The sequence below is a fragment of the Saccostrea echinata genome, unplaced genomic scaffold (assembly GCF_033153115.1).
Source record: "Saccostrea echinata isolate AGI-Se365-2 ecotype Australia unplaced genomic scaffold, CSIRO_AGI_Sech_v1 ptg000054l, whole genome shotgun sequence".
Classification (NCBI taxonomy): Eukaryota; Metazoa; Mollusca; class Bivalvia; order Ostreida; family Ostreidae; genus Saccostrea; species Saccostrea echinata.
In genome coordinates, this window is record NW_026889803.1 from 42,793,976 (window position 1) to 42,806,523 (window position 12,548).

The 12,548-nt window shown below is 34.5% G+C and overlaps 1 protein-coding gene across 1 annotated transcript in view; it reads left to right on the plus strand.

Moving 5' to 3' along the window:
- LOC133171769 (centrosomal protein of 192 kDa-like) overlaps positions 1 to 12,548 on the plus strand; it is a 35,114-nt gene that overhangs the window by 2,939 nt on the left and 19,627 nt on the right. The window contains exons 5-20 of the mRNA XM_061306567.1: positions 314 to 417; positions 549 to 789; positions 1,059 to 1,229; positions 1,913 to 2,004; positions 3,660 to 3,756; positions 3,907 to 4,039; positions 4,654 to 4,771; positions 5,221 to 5,292; positions 5,550 to 5,759; positions 7,442 to 7,705; positions 7,976 to 8,153; positions 10,391 to 10,561; positions 10,829 to 10,893; positions 11,239 to 11,424; positions 11,589 to 11,727; positions 12,261 to 12,428. Of these exons, the coding sequence (XP_061162551.1) occupies positions 314 to 417; positions 549 to 789; positions 1,059 to 1,229; positions 1,913 to 2,004; positions 3,660 to 3,756; positions 3,907 to 4,039; positions 4,654 to 4,771; positions 5,221 to 5,292; positions 5,550 to 5,759; positions 7,442 to 7,705; positions 7,976 to 8,153; positions 10,391 to 10,561; positions 10,829 to 10,893; positions 11,239 to 11,424; positions 11,589 to 11,727; positions 12,261 to 12,428 (2,409 nt within the window). The remainder of the gene's footprint in view (positions 1 to 313; positions 418 to 548; positions 790 to 1,058; positions 1,230 to 1,912; positions 2,005 to 3,659; positions 3,757 to 3,906; positions 4,040 to 4,653; positions 4,772 to 5,220; positions 5,293 to 5,549; positions 5,760 to 7,441; positions 7,706 to 7,975; positions 8,154 to 10,390; positions 10,562 to 10,828; positions 10,894 to 11,238; positions 11,425 to 11,588; positions 11,728 to 12,260; positions 12,429 to 12,548) is intronic.

Genomic DNA, 12,548 nt, shown 5'->3' on the forward strand with positions numbered 1-12,548 from the left:
TATATATATATATATCATATAAAGATATTTTTTCACATTATGTAGATTTTATATAATAATCAAAATATCTGGAGAGAGAGAAGGAAGGGGGGGGGGGAGATGATTGGACTATAACAATTAGCAAATGTTTAATATTTTAATAAAGATCCTGTTTTAATTTTACGTATACACATTCCTCATTAGGACATTACATCTTTAATTAATATGGAATACTAATCAAATGTAAAAATCATTAAATTATGTAATGTTTAAGAAGAATTTTGACAATGTTTTGTAAATAATTAATTCTTGTATGTGTTTGACTGCTTTTCAGATTTATCTGCTAGTGTTCTGCAGTTGTCAGAAGAAAAGTTCTTTAATTCAGAAACTGCCACTGTGAAAAAGAGACCATCTTCTCCAAAATCAAGAGAACCAACTGTAATATTTAACTCCAATTCAAGTTATTATGTTAAAAGTGATATTTTTCTGAAAATTAAAATCAGTAATGGAGTATTGAACAAAAATAATAGGACCTGTATTTCAATCTTCTCCGTAAAATAACTTTTCAGGGGGTCTTAAAACAGAGTTTGTTTCCCACCATGTCAACTGGACAAATCCCGGGGATCATTGCAGAGGAGGAGGGGGATGTGACAATTCCAGATATCCAGTTTCAGGAGGGAGAGCTGGAGCAGCTGGACGAAGACTTTGACCTTGATATGACAACCAATGAGAGTGCTCTGGAGTATGCTGGGATACCTAATCCAGAGGAATCGGAGATGATGCTCCATACTACCAATGATAACACAGCAGGTCACTGGTATTCTAATTAATTGACATTATGTGACCTTAGCTGAAACATTTGTAACAAGCTATTAAAAGAAGAGTATTTTTGTATAATAACAAACAGAAACAAACTTTATATTGTCACATTATATTAAGTTTTGTTGATTTTACTCTGTTTTAAGTTTTATTCTATCCTCTAACATAGATAAAAGATAATAAAAAATTCTCAGTGTTTTCCATTTTCTGATATTGCAAGTTAAATGTTTCATTTCCTAATTGAATGCTTTATTTAACAGGTGATGACATTTGGAACTCTGTATATTTGAAATCTGGCTCCACATTTTCTCGATTTGTCACAGCAGAAGAGGCAGAAACGTCAGATAAACAGGACACTTCTAACTTACAGGGGGCAGCAGGCAATTCTGAGAGAAGATACCCCAGTCTCAGCAAAGTCACGCTCTTTGATGGTACATTTAGTTAAGATCTAAAGAAAAGTTATTTTAATGATCAATTTCAGTGCCTTGCTGAACTGACTGAATGCATGTCGTAATTGACTTGTCTGCCTGGATTTATTGGTCCCAGTGAAGTGAAAGTACTAGGTGTTTAAATGTTAATATCAGGAGACACATTTAGCTCAGTTTCAAAGCAACTATTCAAGATATTTTTATCAAACCTTACATGCTGATACATATTGGTGAGAGCTATTAAACTGCATCAAAATTGGTTTACCATGACATTTTCTTTGACCTTACTGTTCTTAAATTTGTGTTAGCTCAATTTCAAAGATTTTTATCTAAGCACATATACTGATACATATTGGTGAGACCTTATCAAGTGTGTCCATTTTTTTTTACCTTGACCTTCTCTATGACCTTTGATTTTGCTAATTGGTGTATTTAAATATCAGTTTTAAAGAAATTCAAGATATTTTCACCAAAGTTTTTATCCTGATACAAATTGGTTAGAGCTATTCAATGGTATCATTATTTTCTGACCTTAACCTTCTATGTGACCTCACTATTCCACATTTACCCCAATCTTAAACAAAGAAGCAAGGTACATTTCTTTTCATGGTGCATAACTAGTGAACCCTGGGTGGGGCACTCATGACACCGTTCTTGATTTTATTGATGCTGAGTATATGTTGTAGATGCTGGAAGCTCTGAGGATGTTAGCCAGCCTTTATCAGCCAGGACAAGAGCTCAGTATCCCAACTTAGCAGCTGTAAGAATGGACAGTGAGGTAAAATTGGGCTGCTTGCTCATTCTGTTGTTTAATTTGAGGCAACAAGTTATAGTGATGGGAATCGGTAAGAATTTCATGATCGATGATCAGGCTACTGTAACTAACTAATTATCAATTATAATCGGACATTTACACAGTGATTCATTTTGGTGTGCGTCCTGCGTAAATTACGCACAAATTTTGCTCAGGACGCATTATTTCAATAAATGTGCATCCCAATGGACGCAATAAATTTATAGAAGGACCTGTACTATTTAAAAATTATTTCGGTATAATCTGATTCAAAACTTGACCGATTGCATCATATCCACGTGCTAAGTGATATGCATGAACGATCTTAACATGTATAAGGTTGCCAACAACAGGTCAGATTTCACAACTGCAGTTAAATGCAATTATCAGAAAATATTTGAAGGTTAGATGGCATAGTTCGATTATCACTGATTATGTCTATACCGTGGAATGTTTCTGAAGCGAATCACTATACCTTTGTATTTAAGCTGTAACTTGTATCATTGTTTTTTTTCTTTTCGTTTTTCCTTACAAGCTAAGAAGTATAAAATTTAATCATTTTTATTTCTGACTATTTTTCATTTCTTCTTAAACTTTTTTTTTTTTACTTCATTCTGCTTCAGTGTATTTTATGACTGATACAATGTGTGAGATCGTATGTTCGATCTAAAAATAGAACCAAGGTGCACAGTGGACAATATATTATTTTTATGACACAAAATCATGTGCTCTTACTTGGACAATTAATAGTAAAAGTATAAATCACTTACAGCTACAATAAAACATTTGCACTTTTGTGCAATACCCTTTTTTTATTTCACCAGAATTTCCTCTGTAACATCTAATATACGGTACCCTAGCTTGGATTTGGACGCATTGATTTTGGCACGGGACTCATTCCTGTCATTAAGAGGGGTCCTTTGGACCCATGATAACCATTTTCAAAATGAATCACTGTTTACAAAGTCTGTCAATTTTACTTTATTAAATGGTAAGAATGGTTGAATACTGTAACTACTTTCTGTGGTGGTCCAGCTGTAGTTGGAATAACTGTGTCTCGGAACAACCCCTAGTCCTTAGGACAATATCATTTTAACGATAGAATGTTCTATCTAGTCAAGCTGGTTCTACGCTCATTTTGTAGAATCCAAAGTACGTCCATACCCCAGAATGAGCGTTGTTACCCGGGTATGAATACAATGTCTCTTCGTCTACACCATTACAATACACAAATAAGTTAATAGAAAAGTTGCGGCTGGAATATTTGGCTTAAAAACTATTACGCTTTTAAAATAAAATAAATAATTCGATTAATCAGAATAAAAAAATTGTAATCGAGTGCTTGGATTATGCCAACAATCGACTGATTTTCGATTATAATCGATGACTGGAACACCACTAACAAGTTAGCTTACATTTTTTTGTATACAAAGTGATATGATTACTGTAGATTCCTAAATATACGCGAGGAATAAATTATCGCATGATAACGCGGGAAGCACCACTCTTGAAATAAAATTACTCGCTTTATTTTTTTTTTTGTGCTTTAATGTATGTAAAATCACTAAAAGAATCACCCATTTAGTGAGATAATACAGGTAATTCAGATTTTGACATGTTTGATATAATTTCTTTTTCAGGTGTTTGATCAGTCTGTAGATGTGGACAAAAGCATTTCAAAAAGAGGCTCAGGAGCAGGTCAAAGTGCAGACTTGGAAGTTAACCCACCAAAGAGAGGTTTTTCTATCCCTCATTAACCCTCTCTGTTCTTTGAAACATTTATACACATATGATTGGAAATTATAGAAATGAAAATGGGATACAAATATCATTCAAGTTATGATTATTATTGTGTATATCATGTCATTTCTTTAATTATTGTCACAGATTTGGCGTCAGTGAATGGAGGAACTGACAATGTTTCTATGTCTATGAGGTACTCAGCTGAGGGTGATGTGGTTAACTCACCTGACAGGACAGGTGCAAAAAGTTTTCCACAGAATGACTCTGATTCAGAAGAGTAAGTAAAGTGCATCAGTAAACATGTACAGTAAATCTCAATTATAGGGAGCTCCTAGGGACCTGTGAATTTACTTCATTATATCCGTTATTCATTATATCCATATAACAAATTCGTTAAAATAAACTTAGCAAATTCGCATTATACATATTTTCCTTCAAGATGACTACTAAATATGTTTGAGGAAATATTAAATTCGAAACACCTTAGAGTACAAAAGTTTTCAAATGATTTAAATTTCAAACAAAACTTACCAAAAATAATGTCAGTTAGATATTTTAAATTTTGAGAACTTAAAAATTTGCCATAAAAGATGTAAATTTAATTATTTTTAACCTCTACAGGACACAGAATTAGTTTGCTGTATCTGTAAATTTGTTATATCAAAGTTTGTTATGACTGTAAAACTTTACCAAGTGTTGTTAAGAATTTTGCGGGGATCCTCAATCGTTGCTATATCCATTATTCGTTATTTGTCTGTAAATTTGCTATGTCCATGTTCATATTAAACATGTTTTACTGTATAGGTGGAATTCTCACTATGAATACTTCTTTCATTGAGATCATTATTTTTTAGAACAGCTGTTGAAAATGTGCTCATTTTATTTTGTAAGGGAAAAAACTGTTCCCATACAGTCAAAAAGTTCTCCAGCAAAGGAATTCCTCAATACCTTTAAAGAGAGTTTTAAATCTCCAACCCACAAAAGCAGAAACCTGGGAGTGGAACCAGAGGTACATCTATTATATTTTAGTTGAATGTTTAATTAAGGACAGACGATACGTTCCTCAATAATATATAATTTTTTCTATTAAAGATTTTTTCATTGAAGTATTACTACTTTCATATGTTTACTCGCAAAATATTGAGGTACCTTACCAGGCATTTGTGCAAGATACCGGAGGATGTTGTTTCCTATAAAATCCTTTTGGAAAAAACTTAATTTGCCAATATCACGTTTTTTTAGTGTTTCAATTTTCAAAGACAAATAGAAATCAGTTTAGAAATCTGAAAGTATTTAAGATTTTGAGTATTTTCCGTACAATACGAAGATATACAGAACAGATATTTGAGGAACGTATCGTCTGACCTTAATAGAGTTGTGTTTTGAAGGGTTGAATACTTATGATGATACTTAATGTGTGTGTATAAGTGATATCTAATGAACTGTATGTGATTTCAGGAACAGAGAGTAAAACCAATGGGGGATGATCTGCTGACAGAAAAGGGACCCAATAGATATCAGGAACAACAGGTGTTTATTTCTTGGGACCTGAGTTTGTATTGAACAATTTATTTAATACTTTTGTCTCCCTTTGGCTTTTTTTGACACTGAATCTTAATTTTTTTATGTACTACAAAGAATTCTTTTTCAAGGTCTATAATCCTTTGAGTAACATTGTGTGATTAAAACATACAGATTTGATAAGGAATTATGAGTGTTATTTATTGTTTTTTTTTAGTAAATACTGTACATGTGATGAGAAATTTATGAATGTTGAATATTATTAGGGAGAAAAATGTGAAGGTGACATGCCCTCTCAGCTGAATTCCATGTACTTCAAGCCTTCATTCCCAGACGCCTCCCTGCTTCCCCAGGGACAGAGGATGGACATTACAGATGACATTTTTGGGGGGACAGTTAACCCAGAGACCATGGAGGTGTTTGAATCTCCAGGTGATAGACTGGAGGCCTCGGGCTGCAATGTTGATGATGTTCAGGTTTGTAAATCTTTGTTTTATATAGGACTTTTTAGCTCACCTGAGCTGAAGCTCAAGTGAGCTTTTCTGATCACCCGTTGTCCGTCCGTCCGTCTGTCCCTCCGTCTGTAAACTTGTCACATTTTTAACATCTTCTCAAGAACCACTGGGCCAATTTTAACCAAACTTGATACAAAGTGTCCTTGGGTGAAGGGGAGTTCAAATTTATAAAATAAAGGGCCAAGTCCCCTTACAAGGGGAGATAATTAAGAAAAGACGAAAATAGGGTGGGGTCATTAAAAAATCTTCTTCTCAAGAACCACTGGGCCAGAAAAGCTGAAACTTATGTGGAAGCATCCAGGGGTAGCGTAGATTCTAAATTGTTCAAATCAGGACCCCTGGGGGTAGGGCAGGGCCACAATATGGAATCTTAAGTTTTACATTGAAATATATAGGAAAAATCTTTTGAAATCTTCTTCTCAAGAACCACTGAACCAGAAAAGCTGAAACTTATGTGGAAGCATTCTGGGGTAGTGTAGATTCTAAATTGTTCAAATCATGACCCCCGGGGGTAGGTCGGGGCCACAGTAGGGAATTCAAGTTTTACATTGAAATATCTAGGAAAAATCTTTTTAAAAAAATCTTCTTCTCAAGAACCACTGGGTCAGAAAAGCTGAAACTTATGTGGAAGCATCCTGAGGTAGTGTAGATTCTAAATTGTTCAAACCAGGACCTCCAGAGTAGGGCAGAGCCACAATATGGAATCCAAGTTTTACATTGAAATATATCGAAAAAATCTTTTAAAATCTTCTTCTCAAGAACCACTGGACCAGAAAAGCTGAAACTTATGTGGAAGCATTCTGGGGTAATGTAGATTCTAAATTGTTCAAATCATGACCCCTGGGGTTAGGTCGGGGCCACAATAGGGAATCCAAGTTTTACATTGAAATACAGTATATAGGAAAAATCTTTAATAAGCTGAAACTTATGTGGAAGCATCCTAGGTTAGTGTAGATTCTAAATTGTTAAAATCATAACCCCCAGGGGTAGGGCGGGGCCACAATAGGGAATCCAAGTTTTACATTGAAATATATAGGAAAAAATCTTTAAAAATTTTCTTCTCAAGAGCCACTGGGCCAGAAAAGCTGAAACTTATGTGGAAACATTCTGGGGTACTTTAGATTCTAAATTGTACAAATCATGACCCCCGGGGGTAGGACGGGGCCACATAAGGTATTACAAAGGGGGAAATCTGGTAAAGAACAGCATGGCCAAAGTTACTCAGGTGAGGGATGTGGCCCATGGGCTTCTTGTTGTATTTACTCTGTGTGACCATTCACCAAAGGCTATATGATCAGTATATAGATTGGAGAATGTATGGTTGTTGATAAAACTGGAATACAGTCAAACCTCATTATCTAGAACTCCTGAGAAAAAACTTCGAGATATCCAAGGATTCGAGATATCAAGTGTAAAATACTAAAGGAATATATCATTGGGACTTCCAGATCACTTCCACATATCCATGATATTCGAGATACATATGTACCTGTGTTTGAGATACCGAAGTTCAACTGGGGAATTAAGTATACCAAGTATTGATGAATTAATAATGATATGAAGATGTATCTTTTGTAATGTCAGAAAAAATTAAATTTACTACTTAGTTACCAGAGGTTCATGTATATACTTTGTTTCAGCAGGCATTAAGCAATCCATTTGATGGTCTGGAATCATCTTTTGGATCTTTTGGACTGAAAAAGGAGTCTAACACGGATGAGTCGCACAGCAATGTCAACCAGTGGTTGCAACTCAATGCCAGCCCTATGAGCACACGAACTCGAAATAGTGCTCAGTCTCAAGCAAGTCAGAGACTCAGTTCTCAGTCAGGACAGAGTCCAAAAATAAGTCAGGAATCTAGTAAATCTTTACATCAGGAAAAGCAACCACCCAGAGACATGGAAGGGGTTAGCAAATATTTGTCAACCTTTTGAGATGAGTTATGGATATCAATCTTTTTGGGGCAATGTTCTGAACTAATAAAAGCAATAAAGCACGGAATTATAATAGATTTTTATGATGCTGATTACTAACAGTAAAAAATATGACAATATGCATGTTCCTTTATGATTAAAATGATGAGTTCTTAAACTCATTGGCTGATGACTTACTGTACATTGGCAGATGACTTACTCTATGGGCAGTGCATTATGAATCAAGGCTAAGTTTCTTTTCAGAGTGAACACCCCAGCCTGCCTCAGAGATTTCCAGATTCTGATAGTTATGTGTTTATGGAGCCCAGACTGAGTCAGTACTATGGGGCAGACAAATCATCTGTTAGGAGAAGCTTTCCAGAAGTTTCTGTGTCACAACCAATCAAAGCTCAATACTCACCCAGGCTTTCCAAAAGTCAAGGTAAATGTAAATTGAAAGTAAATGAATAGTTAACTAAAGGACTCTGATAAGCGTTAATGAGATATTGGTCTAAAAAGTATGGAATATCAGAACTCCAGATAAGGTGTGTATTTGCAGAAATACGCATTGAATTTTACAAAATACGCATTGAAAATTAAAACTGGACGTACAGTTACGCATTAGTAATCGTAAATAAGCACTACACTACGAAAGTACTGCGTACGACGGATTGAATAATACAAATACGACTTAGCTAATGATATGGATTGAGGTTAGTTCAGTGTTTGTTTTTTTTCAAAACGAAATGATAATTTAAAAGTGTTTTAATAACCAGGAAAATGCTAGTTATGGTGACGACGATTTCCAGTTCGGGAGAAAGAATTCAATGATTTAGATTAAAATCGTTTTCTTTATAAAAGAAAGACTACGCACTAGGCATAGTTACTTTTAAGCACACAAAAGCTTGTGTCGTCTATGTGAGATGACATTGTTCTGTAACAAATGTAATACATAAGTAATAGAAAACAATGTTACCTAGAAAACAATGGATAGTTGGAGGAAAAGAAAGAGTCCTAGCCGGAGAAAAAAAGTTTATATTGCAATATATCAAAGAGTACATATTGTGTAAAAAAGCAGTGAAGACCATATTGAAACCATATCGAAAAAAAAAGCTCTGTTTTTAATTCAAGACCAATTAAATAAACTGCTGTACAGAGACATTACGCATAATATGTATTTGTATTTAACGATAAAGAGTTTTCCTAGATTCTCTAGAGTTCTCTATGGTTCTCTGTTTAGTAGGACGGTTACCCATGGTTTGTACATAACGTTTTTTAAGATGAGTTCATTGACAATTTCTGATTTCTCTCGTTCTTTTTTTTCTCGGTTTACTCTTCCTACGATATCATCTTAAATAGAGAAAAAATTATATGTGCCTATGGTTACTTTACCTACTGTATGCTCTTCCTTGTCAAAGAAAAAAAATGTTTCTCAGGTTATCAAAAATCTTGTTGGCATTCTTAAAAAAATATTTAAATAAATACAGGAACTGTCCTTTGTAGTTTTTTTCTTTCCTTTTTAAAAATACTTTTATTTGGATAACAAGCTCAAAATTACAACAGATGTCAAAACATTAATATATTAACAAAATACTGTTAAATCATTGTGCTGAATATCAAAATCTGCATTGATTTGAAAATCAGGGAGTAAATACACTTTGGGCTAAAAAATTATCTGGAGCTCTGGAATACAGGTAACTCTTGATGGCTCGAACTTCGATCTCTCGAAGTTCTTGATCGCTCGAAGTGAGTCTCCGGTCCCGAATTTTTCCCCTATATAAGTAAGCAAATTTACTCTTGATTTCTCGAACTCTTGATCTCTCGAAACCCTTGATCCCTCGAAGTCAAAATGCAGTCCCGCTATGCATATTCTATTAGAATTTACCCTCGATACCTCGAAGTGGCTATGTGTACACAAGGTTATATAATTAGCACCTTTACCTGGACATTTAAATGGCCCCAGGCAGAAGACGCAGGTTTCGAGGAACGGGATGTTTATTCAGTTGACATTTATGCTGCAAGGTGATAACTGATTTATAATTAATCATATTTTGCCTATATGCTATTAAAATAATTATCAGCAACCGTCTTGCGATAATTTAGAGACGCAGTGTCAGTGAAAAGTAGTAATTGATTAAAAGACAAAACACTAATTTAATTATTTTGAGTCAGTGTCAAAGTTAAACGAAATGTGAAAAAGCAGAAACAGCCTCAATGTCAATATGACGACTATTATTGGACAAATACTTACAGAACTGCGTTCAATTATCATGTTTGGAATAGTCAATGCTATGTACGACGCTGTAAAATGTTTTCATGTAACGAATGCGTAGTATGATGTCCGTATTACAAAGATTAAATAAATATACATGAAATGACGATATACACTTTTGCTTCACTCAGTTTAATGAAATATTCATCTAAATTAGGAAAAAATATCGTTGTCTTATAAAAACCACGTGTAAAAGGTTAGCACTGCATGAAAATCATTACATCCGGTAAGACTAATATTAAAACCTGTCAACAAACCCGGAAAATTCCGGACTCTTGAAAACTCGAACTCTTGATCTCTCAAAGTTTTTCCTCAGTCCCGCGGACTTCGAGGTATCGAGAGTTACCTGTATGTTGAGAATTTTCATGTACAGCTATCATCAGAATATTTATGGTTTCTCTTTTCAGATACAGTTGTTGTATATAAGGATGGTACTGGGGAAATGGTGACAGATTTAGCTTTCCAGACAGATTTTACAGACATGGTTTCAAGTCAACATGCAAAACTGCAGGAACAGTTTGCCAAGGGAAGTCTAGATTTTGATGTCACCATGGCTGATGATGAATTTAAGTCTGCAGGTACCCAAGGAGTTAGACTAGCTAGCATTTTTCTTGAAAAAGTACATTTTTATTTGTACAGTCAACAATACAAACAAATTTTTATCAGTCAAAGGGAGGAATCAAAATGATTAAGAGAATAATAGCACCAGTAAAAAGGCCTTGCTTAAAGTTACAGCCATAAATATTAATACATCAGATGTACACATAAGAAGTACATGTTTATACATGTACATGTTGGTGTGAACAAAGTGTATAGTTGCTGTACAAATGGAATCACTATTGTAGATGCAGCTAAAGCAATGCTGGATGAGGATGAAGAACAGTTTGAGAAGGAGCATGTGTTTAGAGAGGTATAATTTAAACCAAATTTCTTTCATGAAGAAGGGAAGGTTTGTCACTGTAAACCTGTAAACATCTTAACATCTACACAATGAAAAATTGGGATATTGAAAACAAATATTGACTTGTAAACTGTTTATTCGTAAAAGAACTATGTGTCAGAATTGTTTGTCCCATCAAAGCATGTTTTAGTGTACTTGCAAGTTTGAGTGACAAGACCTCATCAGAAAAAAGTAGTGAAGGAAAGCTGAATTATAACATGTATAGTTTTGACTTTTCCATGCATTAAAAATGAAATAAAACATTCCTTTTCTTTATTTTGAATTGTCTCTAGGATTTAAAAAATTTTACTTCAGGATGCAAAGATTGTGACCCCTGTTGGTTCTCCAGATTCGTGGGGATATTCCAGCAAAATGTCCATCTCTTGTCCCTCATTCCTTAAACCTGAAAATGGAGAAGACCTTAGGATTTCCATTGGAACTTTCATGAAGAGTCGCTCAGGTGCATTAGGGTGTCTAGGAGGAGAAGGCGAACAGGAGAGGGTGAGTAGTTCTCAGAATTCTGAGTCATAACCATTTAAATAATCCTAACAAATCGGTTGTTTGTTTCAGTGATACTTAGTAATGTACATGTATACTGGAAAATAGTTACAAAGCAAATTTTATAGCAGTATTGTATGCATCATATCAAGTACATCTACTTTCAGCCTGAATTTGGAATGAAAATCAAAACACCACCCCAGAATAGAAAACCAATGGCATTGATTGAAGCTTCAGGAGAATATGAATCTGAGAGAAGTCCTCAAGCCACAAAGTGTAGGACTGAGGGTGTCGGCAATGAAGATGGTATGTACCTGTACCTGTTTGTATGAGATGTTCCAATTAAATGTACTTCAAAGAAAAAAAAATGGGGGAATACATACATGTATTTTAGTGCAAATACACTTGTGACAAAACAATTCAAAGATAACTGAAAGTGTAGAAAAACATGCTAGGGGGCACCAATTCCTCACAAATACTTAAATACAAATAATAGAGGAACAAATATAGTACATGTACAGTATGTTATAGTTACATAATACAAAATGTACACAGAAAAAAAATCAAAGCTGGAAAAAATGAATACACATTATGTGCAGTGGGTATTGCCAAAGGCAGTGAATTGTGCACCAAGTACTGCATTTTCATTTACAAAATTTGGATCAAAATGTTTCATTTCACTTTTCTACAGTAAAATGGTTGTGTGTTGATTTTAAAATCTAAAGGACATGACAATTTTTTGCATCAGTCTGTCCCACACAAAATTTCAAAATGTTGTTTCTCATTTTTAATAGAATCAGTCTTTTTTTGTGTCATGATACATTCCATTATTTATTCAGAGGACAAAACTCTGTTGGACGATGCAGTGACCCTGGCTGATCTAGAGCCATCCCCGGCATACCAGGAGAGCAGGGACTCCCAGTCTCAGCCTCCAAGGAGTAAAACCCCAGTGATGCACTTATCAGCTGAGCTGTCTAAGCTACAGGACTCCCTTAGGGATTCTGATGGTACAAAAAATGTTCAAGTACTAAATTACAGGATCTCAAGAAGCTATTTGTTTTAAATTAATGAAAGTATAATTTCAACAAAATTTATTACAAAAAAAAATTGCACTGAACATGCTGAAT